This window comes from Strix uralensis, chromosome 27 (genome assembly GCF_047716275.1).
Source record: "Strix uralensis isolate ZFMK-TIS-50842 chromosome 27, bStrUra1, whole genome shotgun sequence".
Classification (NCBI taxonomy): Eukaryota; Metazoa; Chordata; class Aves; order Strigiformes; family Strigidae; genus Strix; species Strix uralensis.
This window is the reverse complement of record NC_133998.1, coordinates 5,817,223-5,829,713: the sequence shown is the minus strand read 5'-3', so window position 1 is coordinate 5,829,713 and position 12,491 is coordinate 5,817,223. Positions and strand designations below refer to the sequence as shown.

The 12,491-nt window shown below is 52.2% G+C and overlaps 2 protein-coding genes across 5 annotated transcripts in view; both read right to left on the bottom strand.

The window, feature by feature from the left end:
- Window positions 1-39: 39 nt before the first annotated feature.
- Window positions 40-1,464, bottom strand: NDUFA13 (NADH:ubiquinone oxidoreductase subunit A13). The gene is made up of 5 exons (XM_074851857.1): window positions 1,315-1,464; window positions 1,107-1,185; window positions 756-827; window positions 577-646; window positions 40-262 (listed from the first exon to the last, which is right to left on the bottom strand). The coding sequence occupies exons 1-5, from the start codon at window positions 1,406-1,408 to the stop codon at window positions 143-145; spliced, it is 435 nt and encodes a 144-aa protein (XP_074707958.1). The 5' UTR covers window positions 1,409-1,464; the 3' UTR covers window positions 40-142.
- A 6,689-nt stretch (window positions 1,465-8,153) lies between these two features.
- Window positions 8,154-12,491, bottom strand: part of GATAD2A (GATA zinc finger domain containing 2A) — a 66,532-nt gene continuing 62,194 nt past the window's right edge. For all 4 annotated transcript variants that reach the window (XM_074851787.1, XM_074851788.1, XM_074851785.1 and 1 more), the window contains one exon: window positions 8,154-11,761. In XM_074851787.1, the coding sequence (XP_074707888.1) occupies window positions 11,631-11,761 (131 nt within the window). In that variant the 3' untranslated portion in view covers window positions 8,154-11,630. The remainder of the gene's footprint in view (window positions 11,762-12,491) is intronic.

Here is a 12,491-nt window from a genome sequence, read left to right as displayed (position 1 = left end):
GGACACCGCGTCCGACACGGAGCCACACACGACAGCGCGTCTGAATCCCAGATCTGGGGGGGGTTTAATATCAGACATGGAACAGGCGGCCCCTGGCAGCCGCTGCCACCGCGCCGGGGGCCGCCGGCAGCCCGTGCCGGGCTCACACGTAGTACTGCAGCCCGAACTTCTCGTTGTCCATCTCGCTGGGGGGGCGCAGGTAATAAAGCTCGTCCACTGTCGGGGGGACCCAGCGGTCGGTGTGGAACCGGGATTCGCCAACCTGGGAGTGGGAGGGGGGACACAGCGCTGGGCGGAGAGGGCGGGGGGGGCGCAGGCAGCCACTGCGCTGCCATCGGTGTCCCCCCGGTCCCAGCTCTGAGCCCCGAAGTGGGGGGACAAGCGTTACCCCTGAGCGCAGCCCCCCACCCTGCACTGCCGCTTCCTGGGGGGCTTCTTCCGACAATTTGAGCTTTCCCAGAGACACGGCGCGGGCCCAAACCCACTGGGACGGCCGGTTCCTGCCGCCGGCTGCACCCGGGATCACCGAGGGGCAGCCTCTGGGCACAGCCCCCCCCCCTCCAAGGAGACACAAACCTTCCAACCAGGGACATCCTTCATGATTTTGGCTTCTTCATCCAGGTTCTGCCGCAGCAGGCGGAGGGTCCTGCGAGAGAGGGGAGGGCTGAGCCCGGAGCGCGGGGACGTGACCCCCGCTGGGGTGCCAAGTGTCCCCCGTTTCTCCGCGCCCCCCCACGTCCCCCCCTCCCCGGTACCTGCGGTCAGACTCCGCCTGCAGCAGCGGCATCAGGGCGATCCGCGCCTCCAGGTCCTCGATGAGCAGCCGCCTGGGGATGGGGACGGGGGGTCAGAGCTCGGCGCGGGGGGGACCCGGGCTGGAGGGGAGCACTGGGGGGGCGGGAGGATGCGGGGAAAGCAAATCCCGGGCAGGGAAGTGCAGGGGGGGGGTGAGGGGGGGAGAACGAGGTGCCAGAACCGGGGAGTCCCCGGGCAGGGGACGCGGGATCGCGGGCGGGTGAAACGGGAGAAGCGGGGGGCGGGTGGAGCGTCGCGGGGAGGGACCGGGGGGAGCCCCGGGGGTGAGGGGGGTGGGGGAATGGCGGCACCTGCGCTCCCGGTTCCACTTGATGAGGGTGTAGTAGCCCAGCAAGAGGCTGCCGATGCCGAGCGCGAAGAGGCTGTAACCTGCGGGGGGGGGGGGGGAAGCGGGTGAGGGGCCGGCACCGGGGGGGCCGAGCCGAGGCGAACCGGGCCGAGCCTCCCCCGCGGAGCCTCCCGGGCCCGCCCCGGCCCCGCTCCCCGGCCGCCGCCCACCTGAGAGGCCGCGGCGCGGGAGGTGCCGTTTGTAGTCGATGGGGCCGTACCCGCCCGGCGGGGCCATGTCCTGCTTCACCTTCGGCGCCGCCATCCCGGCGGCCCCGTGACGTCACTTCCGCCGCTCTCACAGGAAACGCTCCGTGAGGGGAACCACGTGACAGCGGCGGCCGCGCCTTAAACGGGCAACGCAAGCGGTGGGTAGCGGTGGGCCCCCCCCGTCGGGACACCCGCTGCGCTCCGGGCACGGATCCTGCAGCCGGGGGGGTGGGGGATGAGGAATGGGGGTACCCACCGGCAAGCGTGCACCAAAAAGTGTGAACCCACTGGCAAGCGTGCACCAAGAGCGCAGTCACGTGCAAGCACGCAGCAGTAATCACGCACTAAAAAGTGTGCACCCACCAGCAAGTGTGCAGGAAAAAGTGGCAAACATGCAGCAAGAGCGCAGCCATGGTTAAGTGTGCACCAGCAAGCGTGCACCCACCAGTAAGCGTGCAGCCGTGGGCAAGCACGCAGTGGTAAGCGTGCACCAAAAAGTGTGCACCCACCAGCAAGCGTGCACCAAGAGCGCAGCCATGGTTAAGTGTGCACTGGCAAGTGTGCACCAAAAAGTGTGAACCCACTGGCCAGCGTGCACCAAGAGCGCAGCCACGGGCAAGCACGCAGCGGTAAGTGCGCACCAAAAAGTGTGCACCCACCAGCAAGCACGCACCAAAAAAAGTGCAAGCACGCACCAAGAAGTGTGCTCACGCCAGAGCGTGCGCTCACCAGTGAACAGGCCGTGACCAGGCCCCCGGTGGTGTTTCCCCCCCCAGCCCCTCGCACCCCAAATCCTGGCTGTGCTCTGCTCCCCCCCAGCCCAAAGCCCCCCCCGCAGCCAGCACCCACCATTTTACCTGCGCGACCCCCCCCAGCCCCCGGCGTGGGGACCCCCGCAGCGCCCTGCACCCCCCGGGGGGGTTTTTCTCTGCGCCCCCCCGGTGCCGTGAGCCCTCGGATGCTTCAGATCAAGGTCACTCTTGTCTTAAGCCCTAATCGGCGGCTCTAATCCCCCGGCTGCCGCGGGGACATAATAACTTTGCAGATGGGGGGCTGGGGGGGCCGCGGGGTGCCCTGGGGAGGGGGACACGGGAAGGGCGAGCCCGGGGGTGCCCGTGGTCCTTGCAGGATGCAGTGGCAGTCGCAGGAAAGTCTCCAGCTCCTCGCCCCATCCTGAGTGACCCCGGGGGGGTTGTTAGCGCCGGCACCCCCAGAGCCAGGGTCTTCCTCTGCATCACCGACGCGCTCGGCTCCCCCGGTACCGAATTGTTTCATCACAACCGAATTTTCGGGAGAATCGAGCTGAGCTGTGGGTAAAAACCCTCGTGGGGGATGGAGCAGCCGCTCGCTGGCTCCGGGCCTCGTCCCCTGCCCCCGCGCTCGGCCGAGGTGGGAGTTGGACCCGACCCGCGATTCTCACCACTACCCCCGGGGAAGCGCATCTGGAGGGAAAAACACGGGCGTTATCCCCCCGTCCACGTGCCCGCCCGCTGGGTGCCCCCGGAATCGGCCGCACCTTGAGGCAAAACTACAAACCCGGGGCTCCGGCAGCTTCTTGGCCCAGTGAGAAACCAAACCCAGCGCCTCGACCTCTGCACGGGCAAACCTCATCCCGCCCCAGTGCCGCGGTTCGAGCTGCAGCTTCCCCGGGGGGCGGGGGGGTCCCGCTCCCCAGCCACGTTCCCACGCTGGGAGCCGTTTCCCCACTCTCCGTGTGGTCCCTTCATCCCCTCCACCGGCCCCGTGTGCTCCAGGGGCGGCCCCGCTCCCCCCAGACGCTGAGGTTTTGCCCCTCAGGAGGCTCCAGAGAAGGGGCTGCACCCCCGGGGGGGCCACCCCTGCTCCCCACCACGCCTGGGCTGACGGACACCTCCCGCTCCCTTTGCTTCCCTGGCTCTGAGGAGATACAAAGCGATCGGTGGCTCGTGATTAAGCTCGCGGAGCTAATGAGCCAGGAAAATGAAGGTGTGGAGGGGATGGGGAGGCAGTATTTTTTTTTTTTTTTTTTTTTTCAGTGGGGGAGGATGTAAGTGAAGCGGGAAATGACCGAGGACACGACTTGGACCGGCTCTGGGCTCTGCGGATGCTCCAGCCCCACCACACGCAGCGGGGAAAGGCTGGAGAAACCCCCCAAAGCCACATCTGGGGGATGGGGGTTTATGATTCAGGGGTGGATTAAAGATGCTGGATGAGGGGAAAGGGAAGAAATTCAGCCTCATTTCTCAGCAGACAGGGTTTTGTTTCTGGGCTTGGAGTGTTTTAACGCTTACCTGGGGATTTTTCTGCTGGCAAATTATCCTAACGAAGCCGGCGTGACTTTGGCAGAACACCTACGCGCGTTCCCCGATCCAGCCTGGCTGTGTGCGGGGAGGGAGAAGAAAAGCAGGAGAGATCAGTCAGCTCGTTTACAAACAGAAACCCCCGTCCCTTGTCCCTTCCACCTCGGAAGCCAAATTTAACTCCGACCAGGTTTGGTGGCTTTGCAGGACCCCGAAAGCCCCTGGGCTGGGGGCTCCCGGGCTGGAGTGGGGGAGCTCGGGGCCGAGGGAGGCTCCATCCACGGGGATGCACCAACAAAAAAAAGCCTTTTTGGAGAAGGGGGCTGAGTCCCGGGGGCTGCCCCCCAGCGAGGGTGGGGGTGTGGCCCCCCCGAGCTCAGGCGATGGGCGCAGTGCTGAGCGCCGGGCCTGGGGGTTGCATCAATGGGATTATTTCTGCCTCGTAGCGGGAAGGAACACGTTTGATGAGGTTTCTGTGCACCGCTTCACCCCATAAACCTCGATTTACCCTTCTCTAGGGCTGTTGACTCAAAACCTCGCAAATCCCATCAAACAGCTCCATCCGGCCACGCTGAGACGTGGGCGAAGCCGGTTTCGGAGCTTCCCCCCCGCTCTCCCCATCTCACAGACCTGCAATTAGCCGAGCAGGAGGCTCAGACCTGGCACTAATTTGAGCAGCAGCCTTCACGGGGTCGGTCCTTTCGCTGCAGGACGGTGGCCACCGGGAAGAGCACCCAAGGGCTGATGTGCCGAGCGCTCTCCTGCTCTTAAGCCTGACTTAAAGGCGAGGCTTTATTACCACAAAACGGGAGCAAAGAGAAGTTTTGTTTCTCAGCAGTCGTTATTTCACAGCTTGGGTTGTCTGACAAATTTCCTTTTTAATAAATAACCTTTAACCTTAGGAGTGGAATTCCTTACTCAAATACTCATTATTAAGGCAATTATTAAGGCTTTTGCTGAGCAATAACTCCATATTCCCCTCTGAATCGCCTGGAGGGAGAGGGCTTGGCTGGTTCCAGCAGCCGCCCACCTGCTCCCCGCCCTGAACCAAACTGGGATGGCCTAAAACACATCGACTGCCCTTTCCCCATCAAAGTCCAGAGAGGGGAGCAGGGGACTGACACAAGAAACAGCTTTTTAATACTTCATTTGTATTTAAAAGGTTTTTTACGTGTCTCTCCTGGATTCACCTTAAACCTGGTGTGGCTGTAATGATGAGGGGCTCCCTCGTTCATCATTTAACAGCAAAGAAGGTATTTAAAGAGCCAAACTTTCCCTTCGTTGTCTTCATCACAACCTGAACTTTTTCCCCTGGCCAAGGACAGCACACGAAGGTGCCGGACACGACGGCGCAGCCCCCACCTTCTCACGCGAGGTGAGACCCCGGCGCCGGCTCGGATGAGGGGAGCGTGGAGGAGCTGATGCAATCCCGCCCCGCTGTTACACGGCCGCCGCATCACGCTCCCGCTTCTGGGACCGGGCCAAGGATTTGTAAGATCAAAACGAACCTGGAAGCCTCTTTGCTCCTCAGGGGATCCCCTCGGCGGGGAGCAGAGCTGGGGGTTCAGGGCGGGTCGAGCCACGGGGCAGCCCCAAGCGGAGGGAAGACTCTTCTGTAGCTGATGGGGAATGGGAATAAAATAGGTTGTGGACAGAATTTCAGGGTGGAGTGTAGTGGGCTTAACGCTTCAGGTGCCAGCAAGATCTAAATTAGCACAGGCAATTAGCAAAATAGAATTACCTCTGTGACTTTTGAGATGCTAACCAGGAGTACAGGACCTCTGTCCAACGTTACCTGGTTCAGCTGCCCCCCGGAGCCTACCAGGTTCAGATACTGCCATCTTCTAGCACTTTAATCCACAATAGCTTGATGATTTTGGTACCAAAATAGCCCAGAGTTAATAGCTTGCACTTCAGCAGTTTTGCATAAAAAGGCTTCCTCAATAAGAGCCTCCAGCAGCACAGCAATTAAACAGCTTTGAGAAAAACGAAATAGCTTGAATTAAACTGGTTCCTGAACTTGTACAGTCAGAAATTTAGAGATTTTTCCAATTCTAGAAGGTCAGAAGCAGCTTGTAAAGGACCCGCAAAAATCACATCCCCACACCTGGTGAGGGTCAAACATTTCACCACCTGTGAAGACAGAGCAGGGTCACCCTGGGGAGCGGGAAGGGGGGCTGGGGGGTACTCGGGTCTGCCCGCCCCACGCTGCCCTGGGTGTGGGTCTGCTCGTAAAACAAGGCTTCCTCACCGTAACCGCCTCCTCCTCCTCCTCGCTGCTCTGCCCCGCGGACACTCAGCTCTTGCAGTTCCAAAACGGGTTTTTACGACGCCAAAACGAGTCCTTCCTGCTCTCACCCAGAACAAGCCGCTTTTCATCCTCCGCGATTTCAGGCGTTTCCAGCAGGAACTCGCCAGAGCACGGCCAGACCGTGACCATCACTTCAAACCTTCATCTTCCCGCTAAACCGCAGGGCAGGGGCTCAGCCTGCGGCCAGGGACCACGACTGGACACGGTCCTCGGAGTGTTTCTGGCAGGATGGGGCTGGGATGCTGGGTGAGGAGCTGGGGGGTTCCGGCTTTGCCTGGTGACGAGCAGTGGGAGTCACAGACGGACACCCAGGGCTCCATCCAGCACGTGTACGAATCCCGAGTTAGTGTCGTGGTCTTGCCCCTGACAACACACATGCTGCGCGTGGAAACCGGAGCTGAAAATAAACCCCGTGTTTTATCCCTCTCTTCAAGCTGGGCTTCGCTCTAGAGCAGGGACAGCGTCCTCCTCTCCTTTCTCCTCCCAAACCAGCGACTCCGGAGCACGGGCTGTCGGCAAAGCCGCGTTTCTGGGCCTTGCTGCTTCCCCGGCTGCTGAGCGACGCTCCAACCGCTTTGTTTTTACCCAGAATCCAGGTTAAAAATATTCTGGCAACGTTTGCAATCTACATCTTCCCTTTCTCCTCCCAGAGGGGAGCGATCCACCGGCTTCTTGAGTTATCCTGGAGTATTGAAATAAACTTATGAACGTGTTAACGTATTTCAGGAGGAACGTGGGGTTCAATTTCTAGATTTTGGAACTGCAGAGCGACCACAACGGCAGCTCCCAGCCCGCTCCGTGGTGCGAGGCAGGACGCAGGCAGCTTGTTTCATCTTTTCCGGGTCGCTTACTTGGGAGGTGAAGTTCTTACCCCAGGACACGCACGAGGGATAAAACCCAGCGGGAAACCGAGGGGCAGCAAGTCCAGGGCGAGAAGGGCTGAAGAGGCGCTTGCGTCCTGTTTCCACCTGCAGAACATGCGTGGCCCTGTCTGATGGCACCTGTGAGGACGTTTAATCTGTTTGAGGCTTTTGATTTAAATCCATGGAATTTCACAGACTTTATCTTCTCCTTCCTTTCCTGTTCTCCCATCAACCTGTTTTTTTGGGGGAAGACCCCGTGCCCTTGTCTCCAGCAGCCTCACCGACACGTGAGCGGTGCGAAACGAGATGCGCCTCAGAACTGATCTACCTGAAATAAGAGGCAGACACGACACTTTGTCCATTTGTTTATTGTCATTCAAATACTAAAAATCCCTCACAATACAATATACAGTTATTGATTTCAGATTCTTCCGCCATTGAGACTATCAGGTTTTAGTGGGAATTTTTTTTTTTAAAGTTTTTGTTTTATTATCAAAGATTTAGAGTCACAATAAATAAGAGTGACAAAAACATACCCTGCGCTGGCGTAACGTTACTCTGTTACCCTCCTTTGTTAGATGATTATAAATTCTTTTTTTCTTCTTCTCTTTTAAAAAAAGCACAACGCAAGTTATTTCGCTAAATGCAACGTACAGCGTAACTCTGCCTTAAGCAGACAAACACTACTGTGGTTCCTTGAGGTCTTTTTGCATTTTATATATATATATTTATATATTTATATATTTACTATTAAAAAAAAAAAAAAAAAGCCTTCTGTGCCCCCTCCTTCCAAAAGGAGAAAGTGAGAAATGAGCCAAAATAGGGTTTCTGATGGGACCTGCCTAAGCCTGCTCTGCTCTACTCACTTCTGCAGCCTAAGTCCCCCATTTTCCATTCTGAACTGTATTTTGGTACGTTTTCTTCCCCCCCCCGTCTCCTCCCTTAGTAAGCAAAAAAAAGTGACAACTAGGTCTGAGAATTCAGAGGTGAAGGAACGGTTCCCTAAAGCGATGATAAAAATATCTATAGAAAAAACCTCAACCCCGAACTCTCTCAAATTTAGGATTAGCCAAGAGTGTTCCCCACCGTGACAGCTGGAATGCTGAGTACAGGAAACCCTCGAACACAAAAATCAGCAAAGTCGCCCTCTACATGAGCTGGAAACACTGTCCAAGTCGTCTGCGCTATAAAAATAAAAGGTTCAACCAGGCCACTCGTCGTGTTTCTGAGCGAAGGACTGCAAGCTCGCCAACGCTCAGAAATCAAACAGATCATAAATTAGGTCATTAAAAAAAAAAAAAAAAAAAATTTAAAAAAAACCACACAGCTCCCAAGTTGCAACACGGGTTTCAAATGAAAATCCGGGGTTTATTTCACAAGTTGCTAAAATCTAAGTACAATAGTCATTTTCATTATTACTGTATTATAAAATCTTGTAGTCGCAACGTCTCAAAGAAAGGTTATATGGCTTGCAAGAACCAACGCTGCTCTAACCCTCTCCCCAGGAGAGGGGGGAAGCAAGCAGCATCTGAGCAATGTCAAACCAGCTCATGCAGCAGTTTGCAGCGAAGCAGTGGAGGGTCGGGGAAACAGGACACGATGCCGGATACTCCACCTGAATGATCCCGGTCGGACTGTCGAGCAGCACGTTCAGTCTCTTGTTCTGAGGGAGCTTTAAGTAAAATGGTCTTTTTTGCAGGAGAGGCCGACGAGGTGACTATCGGACAGTCTGCGGCAGAACTAATAGCCCTTACGGAGGCAGGAACCCCAAACATGACAGCGGCAGAAATAAACCAAAGATTTGTTCTTTAAAGCGTGTCTAACCCCCCCCCTTCACAACTCCCAAAGAATTTAACCTTTAGGGCATAACACCACTAATGTGAATATTCCAGCTAACTGAGCTTTTCTCTTTGTTGGTTTTTCAGGGTTTTTTTTCTGCAAGAAGGGGAACATACAGATGGGGAGGAGGAGATTTGGAAAGACTGTAACAAGTGTTTGAACAACTATCTAAACCTAGCATGGTGCCTTAACTAGCCCAGTTCAACACTACTCAACTGAATATGCAGTTTTGACTACAAAGGAAGAAGCAATTCTTCTGGCATTTAACACATGTATACAACTTAAGTCGCTTCCTGGTGCATTTATCTAAAACTCTGCAGAAACACATATGCAATAAATATATCCTCTAACTTACGTGCAACACTCCAAGAACCACAGATTAAAAACGATGTCAAAACTGGTTTGAATCCCAACAGCCTAATATCCGTGTGGTGTTTTCTGTTCACTTACCAAGCCTTCACACCAATCCTGCCCCAACACGTAAGATGGTATTTGTGGGGTTTTATTCTACGTTAAATGAAAACAGACTGGGGTCGCGCATTGCTGAGGGAGCAACGGTTCTAAGACAGGATTGTGCAGACTCACTTTTTAGTTCCGAATCTTAAAATAAGTCTTCTCAATTATTTTAAGGCTTATTTTAAGTCTCCCCCATCCATTGTGCTGAAATGAGAATTTACAAGCTGCTGCACTGAACCGGCGGTATCCAAAAAGGTTTTGACATAGCTTTTAGAACAGGCAAGTTTAACACTTCTGCCCCTCTTTCCATTCCTTTTTTTTTTTTTTTCCAGCATCAGCTGAAGCTAAAGCTACCCCCAACACTGGAAGGAAATTGTGAAGTAGCCCAGCCTTCCCAAAAAGGCATTTGAATTTTAGTTTGAGAAGTTTTGCTTGTTCTTTTTAAACAAATGCACTCTTCCCAGGAGATTTAACAGTACTAGACATTTGCATCAACGATGAGATAATGCAGGCAATTTGTCAGAAGAGAGAAAAAAAACCCCAAAAAAACTCCACACAGGTAAGGAGCTGAAACTTTTTCTTAATATTTCAAGGTGCAAAAATAAAATGCACTCAATTTCTCTCTCCACATCTCCCAATCCAAAATATCTTGGAATGAAAAGAAAAATTAAAAACTCAAACCAATTAATCTCATTCCCATTTAGCTCTTAATATACATTTGTAAAACAAACAAAAAACAAAGTCAAATTGAAATTCTAGGGCTTTATACAGCAACAAATACCATTTTGCAAAACTAGGTTTTCTAGACTACTGAACAGTTTTCAAAGTATCTAAATACTGATATTCACACAACAGAAGAGGGGCTAAAATGAACGAGTTTTCTTTTTCACTATGCAATAGTTAGATCTGAAGGGGGACAACCCTATACAGTTATTGGTTTAAAGTTAGATCTAACAGCAACTGCTAAGAAAATAGAGTCAGCATAGACTGAATAGTAACCCCTCCCCCCTTTTCTTTTATATATAGATATATAGATATATATATATAATTTTGCAAATAATTCTTATCAGCACTACTTCTAGTACTGATATGCAACATAAGTAGTAAGGCATGTATTTCTGCCACTTGAATTCAACTTTAATTTGGGAGAAGCACAGGGAAGGAGGAGGGAAGATGACAAGAAGGAGAAAAAAAAAAAACACAAACCCAAACAAACCTGGACCTGATGGATTTGGGTTTAACCTGTGGAATCCCCAAAATATATTAAAACCACGTAGAAACCTGTCCTTAAAGCAGGGTTACCTAAAGCTCTATCAAAAATGAAATACTGAAGTGATGGACAGAGGAGCATGCTTGGTACGCCTGGAAGAACGGAGCTCTAGAGGGATCAAAGTAGGCAGTCCTGCCCCCAGCGTGCCCAACACGCGCTGGCACGGCCACCGGGCCACCGCAGCAGGGCCAGCAGTGGCCACTCCTCGGCGGGTATCGGCAGAGGAAGGAGCCTGCGACCTGACGGCAGCCCCTGGCTCCTCTGCGCCCTCCACTCGCCCTTTCTGATTGCGTGCAGCTTCTGGAATTCCTTTTTTTTTTTTTTTTTAATTTTTTTTTTCTTTTTTTTTTTTTTTTTTTTGAGTAAAATTGCTCAAAACAACAACAACAAAAAAAACCCTCCAAAAAGAAAATAATCAAAAACAGTTTCACTTTTAAGTCTCTGGGAACATATGAAAGGCCCAACTGCTCTTCGCTGAATTAGAAAGACTGAACAATGGTGTTTGTCTATTCAGTAAATTAGATTTTTAGACTACCAACAGTTCAAAGTCTATTCAAAACAGAATCCAACAAAAGTGAGACACTCCTGCACTGGTTCCCACCTACCAGACAAGTTTTGGTGGCAGCCAGTCCCTTAGAAAAAGAAAAAAAAAAACAAAACAAAACATACTCAACCGGAATTTGAGTTTGTACTTATTTATCATTAGCTCATCACCAGAAGATTTTGAAACATCATAACCTGTAGACTGCCTTCCTGGCTGGAGGAGGGGCAGGGAAGAAAAGCAAACATGAACTCGGCTCACTAAATGCATCTGCAAGATTGGGTTGAAATTCCTCTCTCCTTGAGCTGACATCCATGCTCGATGGCCAACGAACACCATGTTCCTGGTGAAGGGGTAGTTACTAAGAAAGAAACTGAAGGCAGAGAGTCGTTTAGTCCTCCTTTTGTGCTGGTGACAAAAAAATCCAAACTAAATACATAAAGCCAAAAAAGAAAGAGAATTCTTCCCCTTCCCTGACAGCCTTCATCATCAGTCAATCATCAGAATCTGAGAACCAAATGAGCTTAAGTCTTTCCCACCCACGTGGTGTCATTTTCTCATAGCAGGGACAGCAGCACTCGATGGGATGAGGAGTGGTCTTCTTGCATCCTATAAAGCCTGGGGCATATCCAGCTGGGATTAAAGCAGATTCCACTGTAATGTGGTATAAAAAGGATGGCAGAAACAGGAAAGTCTTCCTCTTGGGCATTCCTCTGCACTATTTCCACGTGGCGGACTGTGGGATGGACCGTGGGGGAATCATATCCAGGAGATATTCACGCTGGCGGTCTACTGCTGAAGACGACTTGTGCACAGCTAAACTAGGATTAACAAAAGGTAAAGCCCCACCTGACGAGATATAAAAGAGAAGAGAGAACAAGTGTCACCGTATGATACAAACACGAGGCACAAGAGTGGCAAAACCACATTTCATCCACGTGAAAACGGATCAGCTGAGCACGGGACACTGCTGGCCACGAAGCTCAGACACCTTCAGAAGCTTCCAAAAATCATCCGAACAAACAGGAGCAAGATTTTGTATCAGAGATGAAGATCTGAGCAGGCTAGAGCTCTCTGCAATGAAATTATGTTTTAAATGATAAATTACGCTGTCAGGAATTAAAAAAAAAAAATCAGAAGAAATCCATTCAACACTGGGCAAGAAAGCAGATGACAAAAGAGCTAGTTGCTACAGTGTTTCCTTCCTGGAGATCCTAATTATCATTTAAGAAAACAAATTACTCAAGTCAGATTCTTTTATATATATATATAAAAAAGATTAGATTAGAATTTATAATTTCCATTTGTTCAAAGCAACAGCTTTAGTTATTTCAAACCCTGAGGAACGCTGGGAGCGTGCGCTGTAGCCTCACCGAGAGCAAACCCATCTATTTACCGTGTGTTGCTTTCAGCAAAGAGAAAGCACCAGTCAAAATTAACCCCCCAGAAACAAACGACAAACTCTGTGCATACGGACTCAGCGACGAAGAGTCTGACGTTCCATCTATTTGGTCTGCTTATAAATGTGCAAAGCGGTAGTTTTTATTTGGCAGCACCACCTGATTGCCCCTTTGGACGA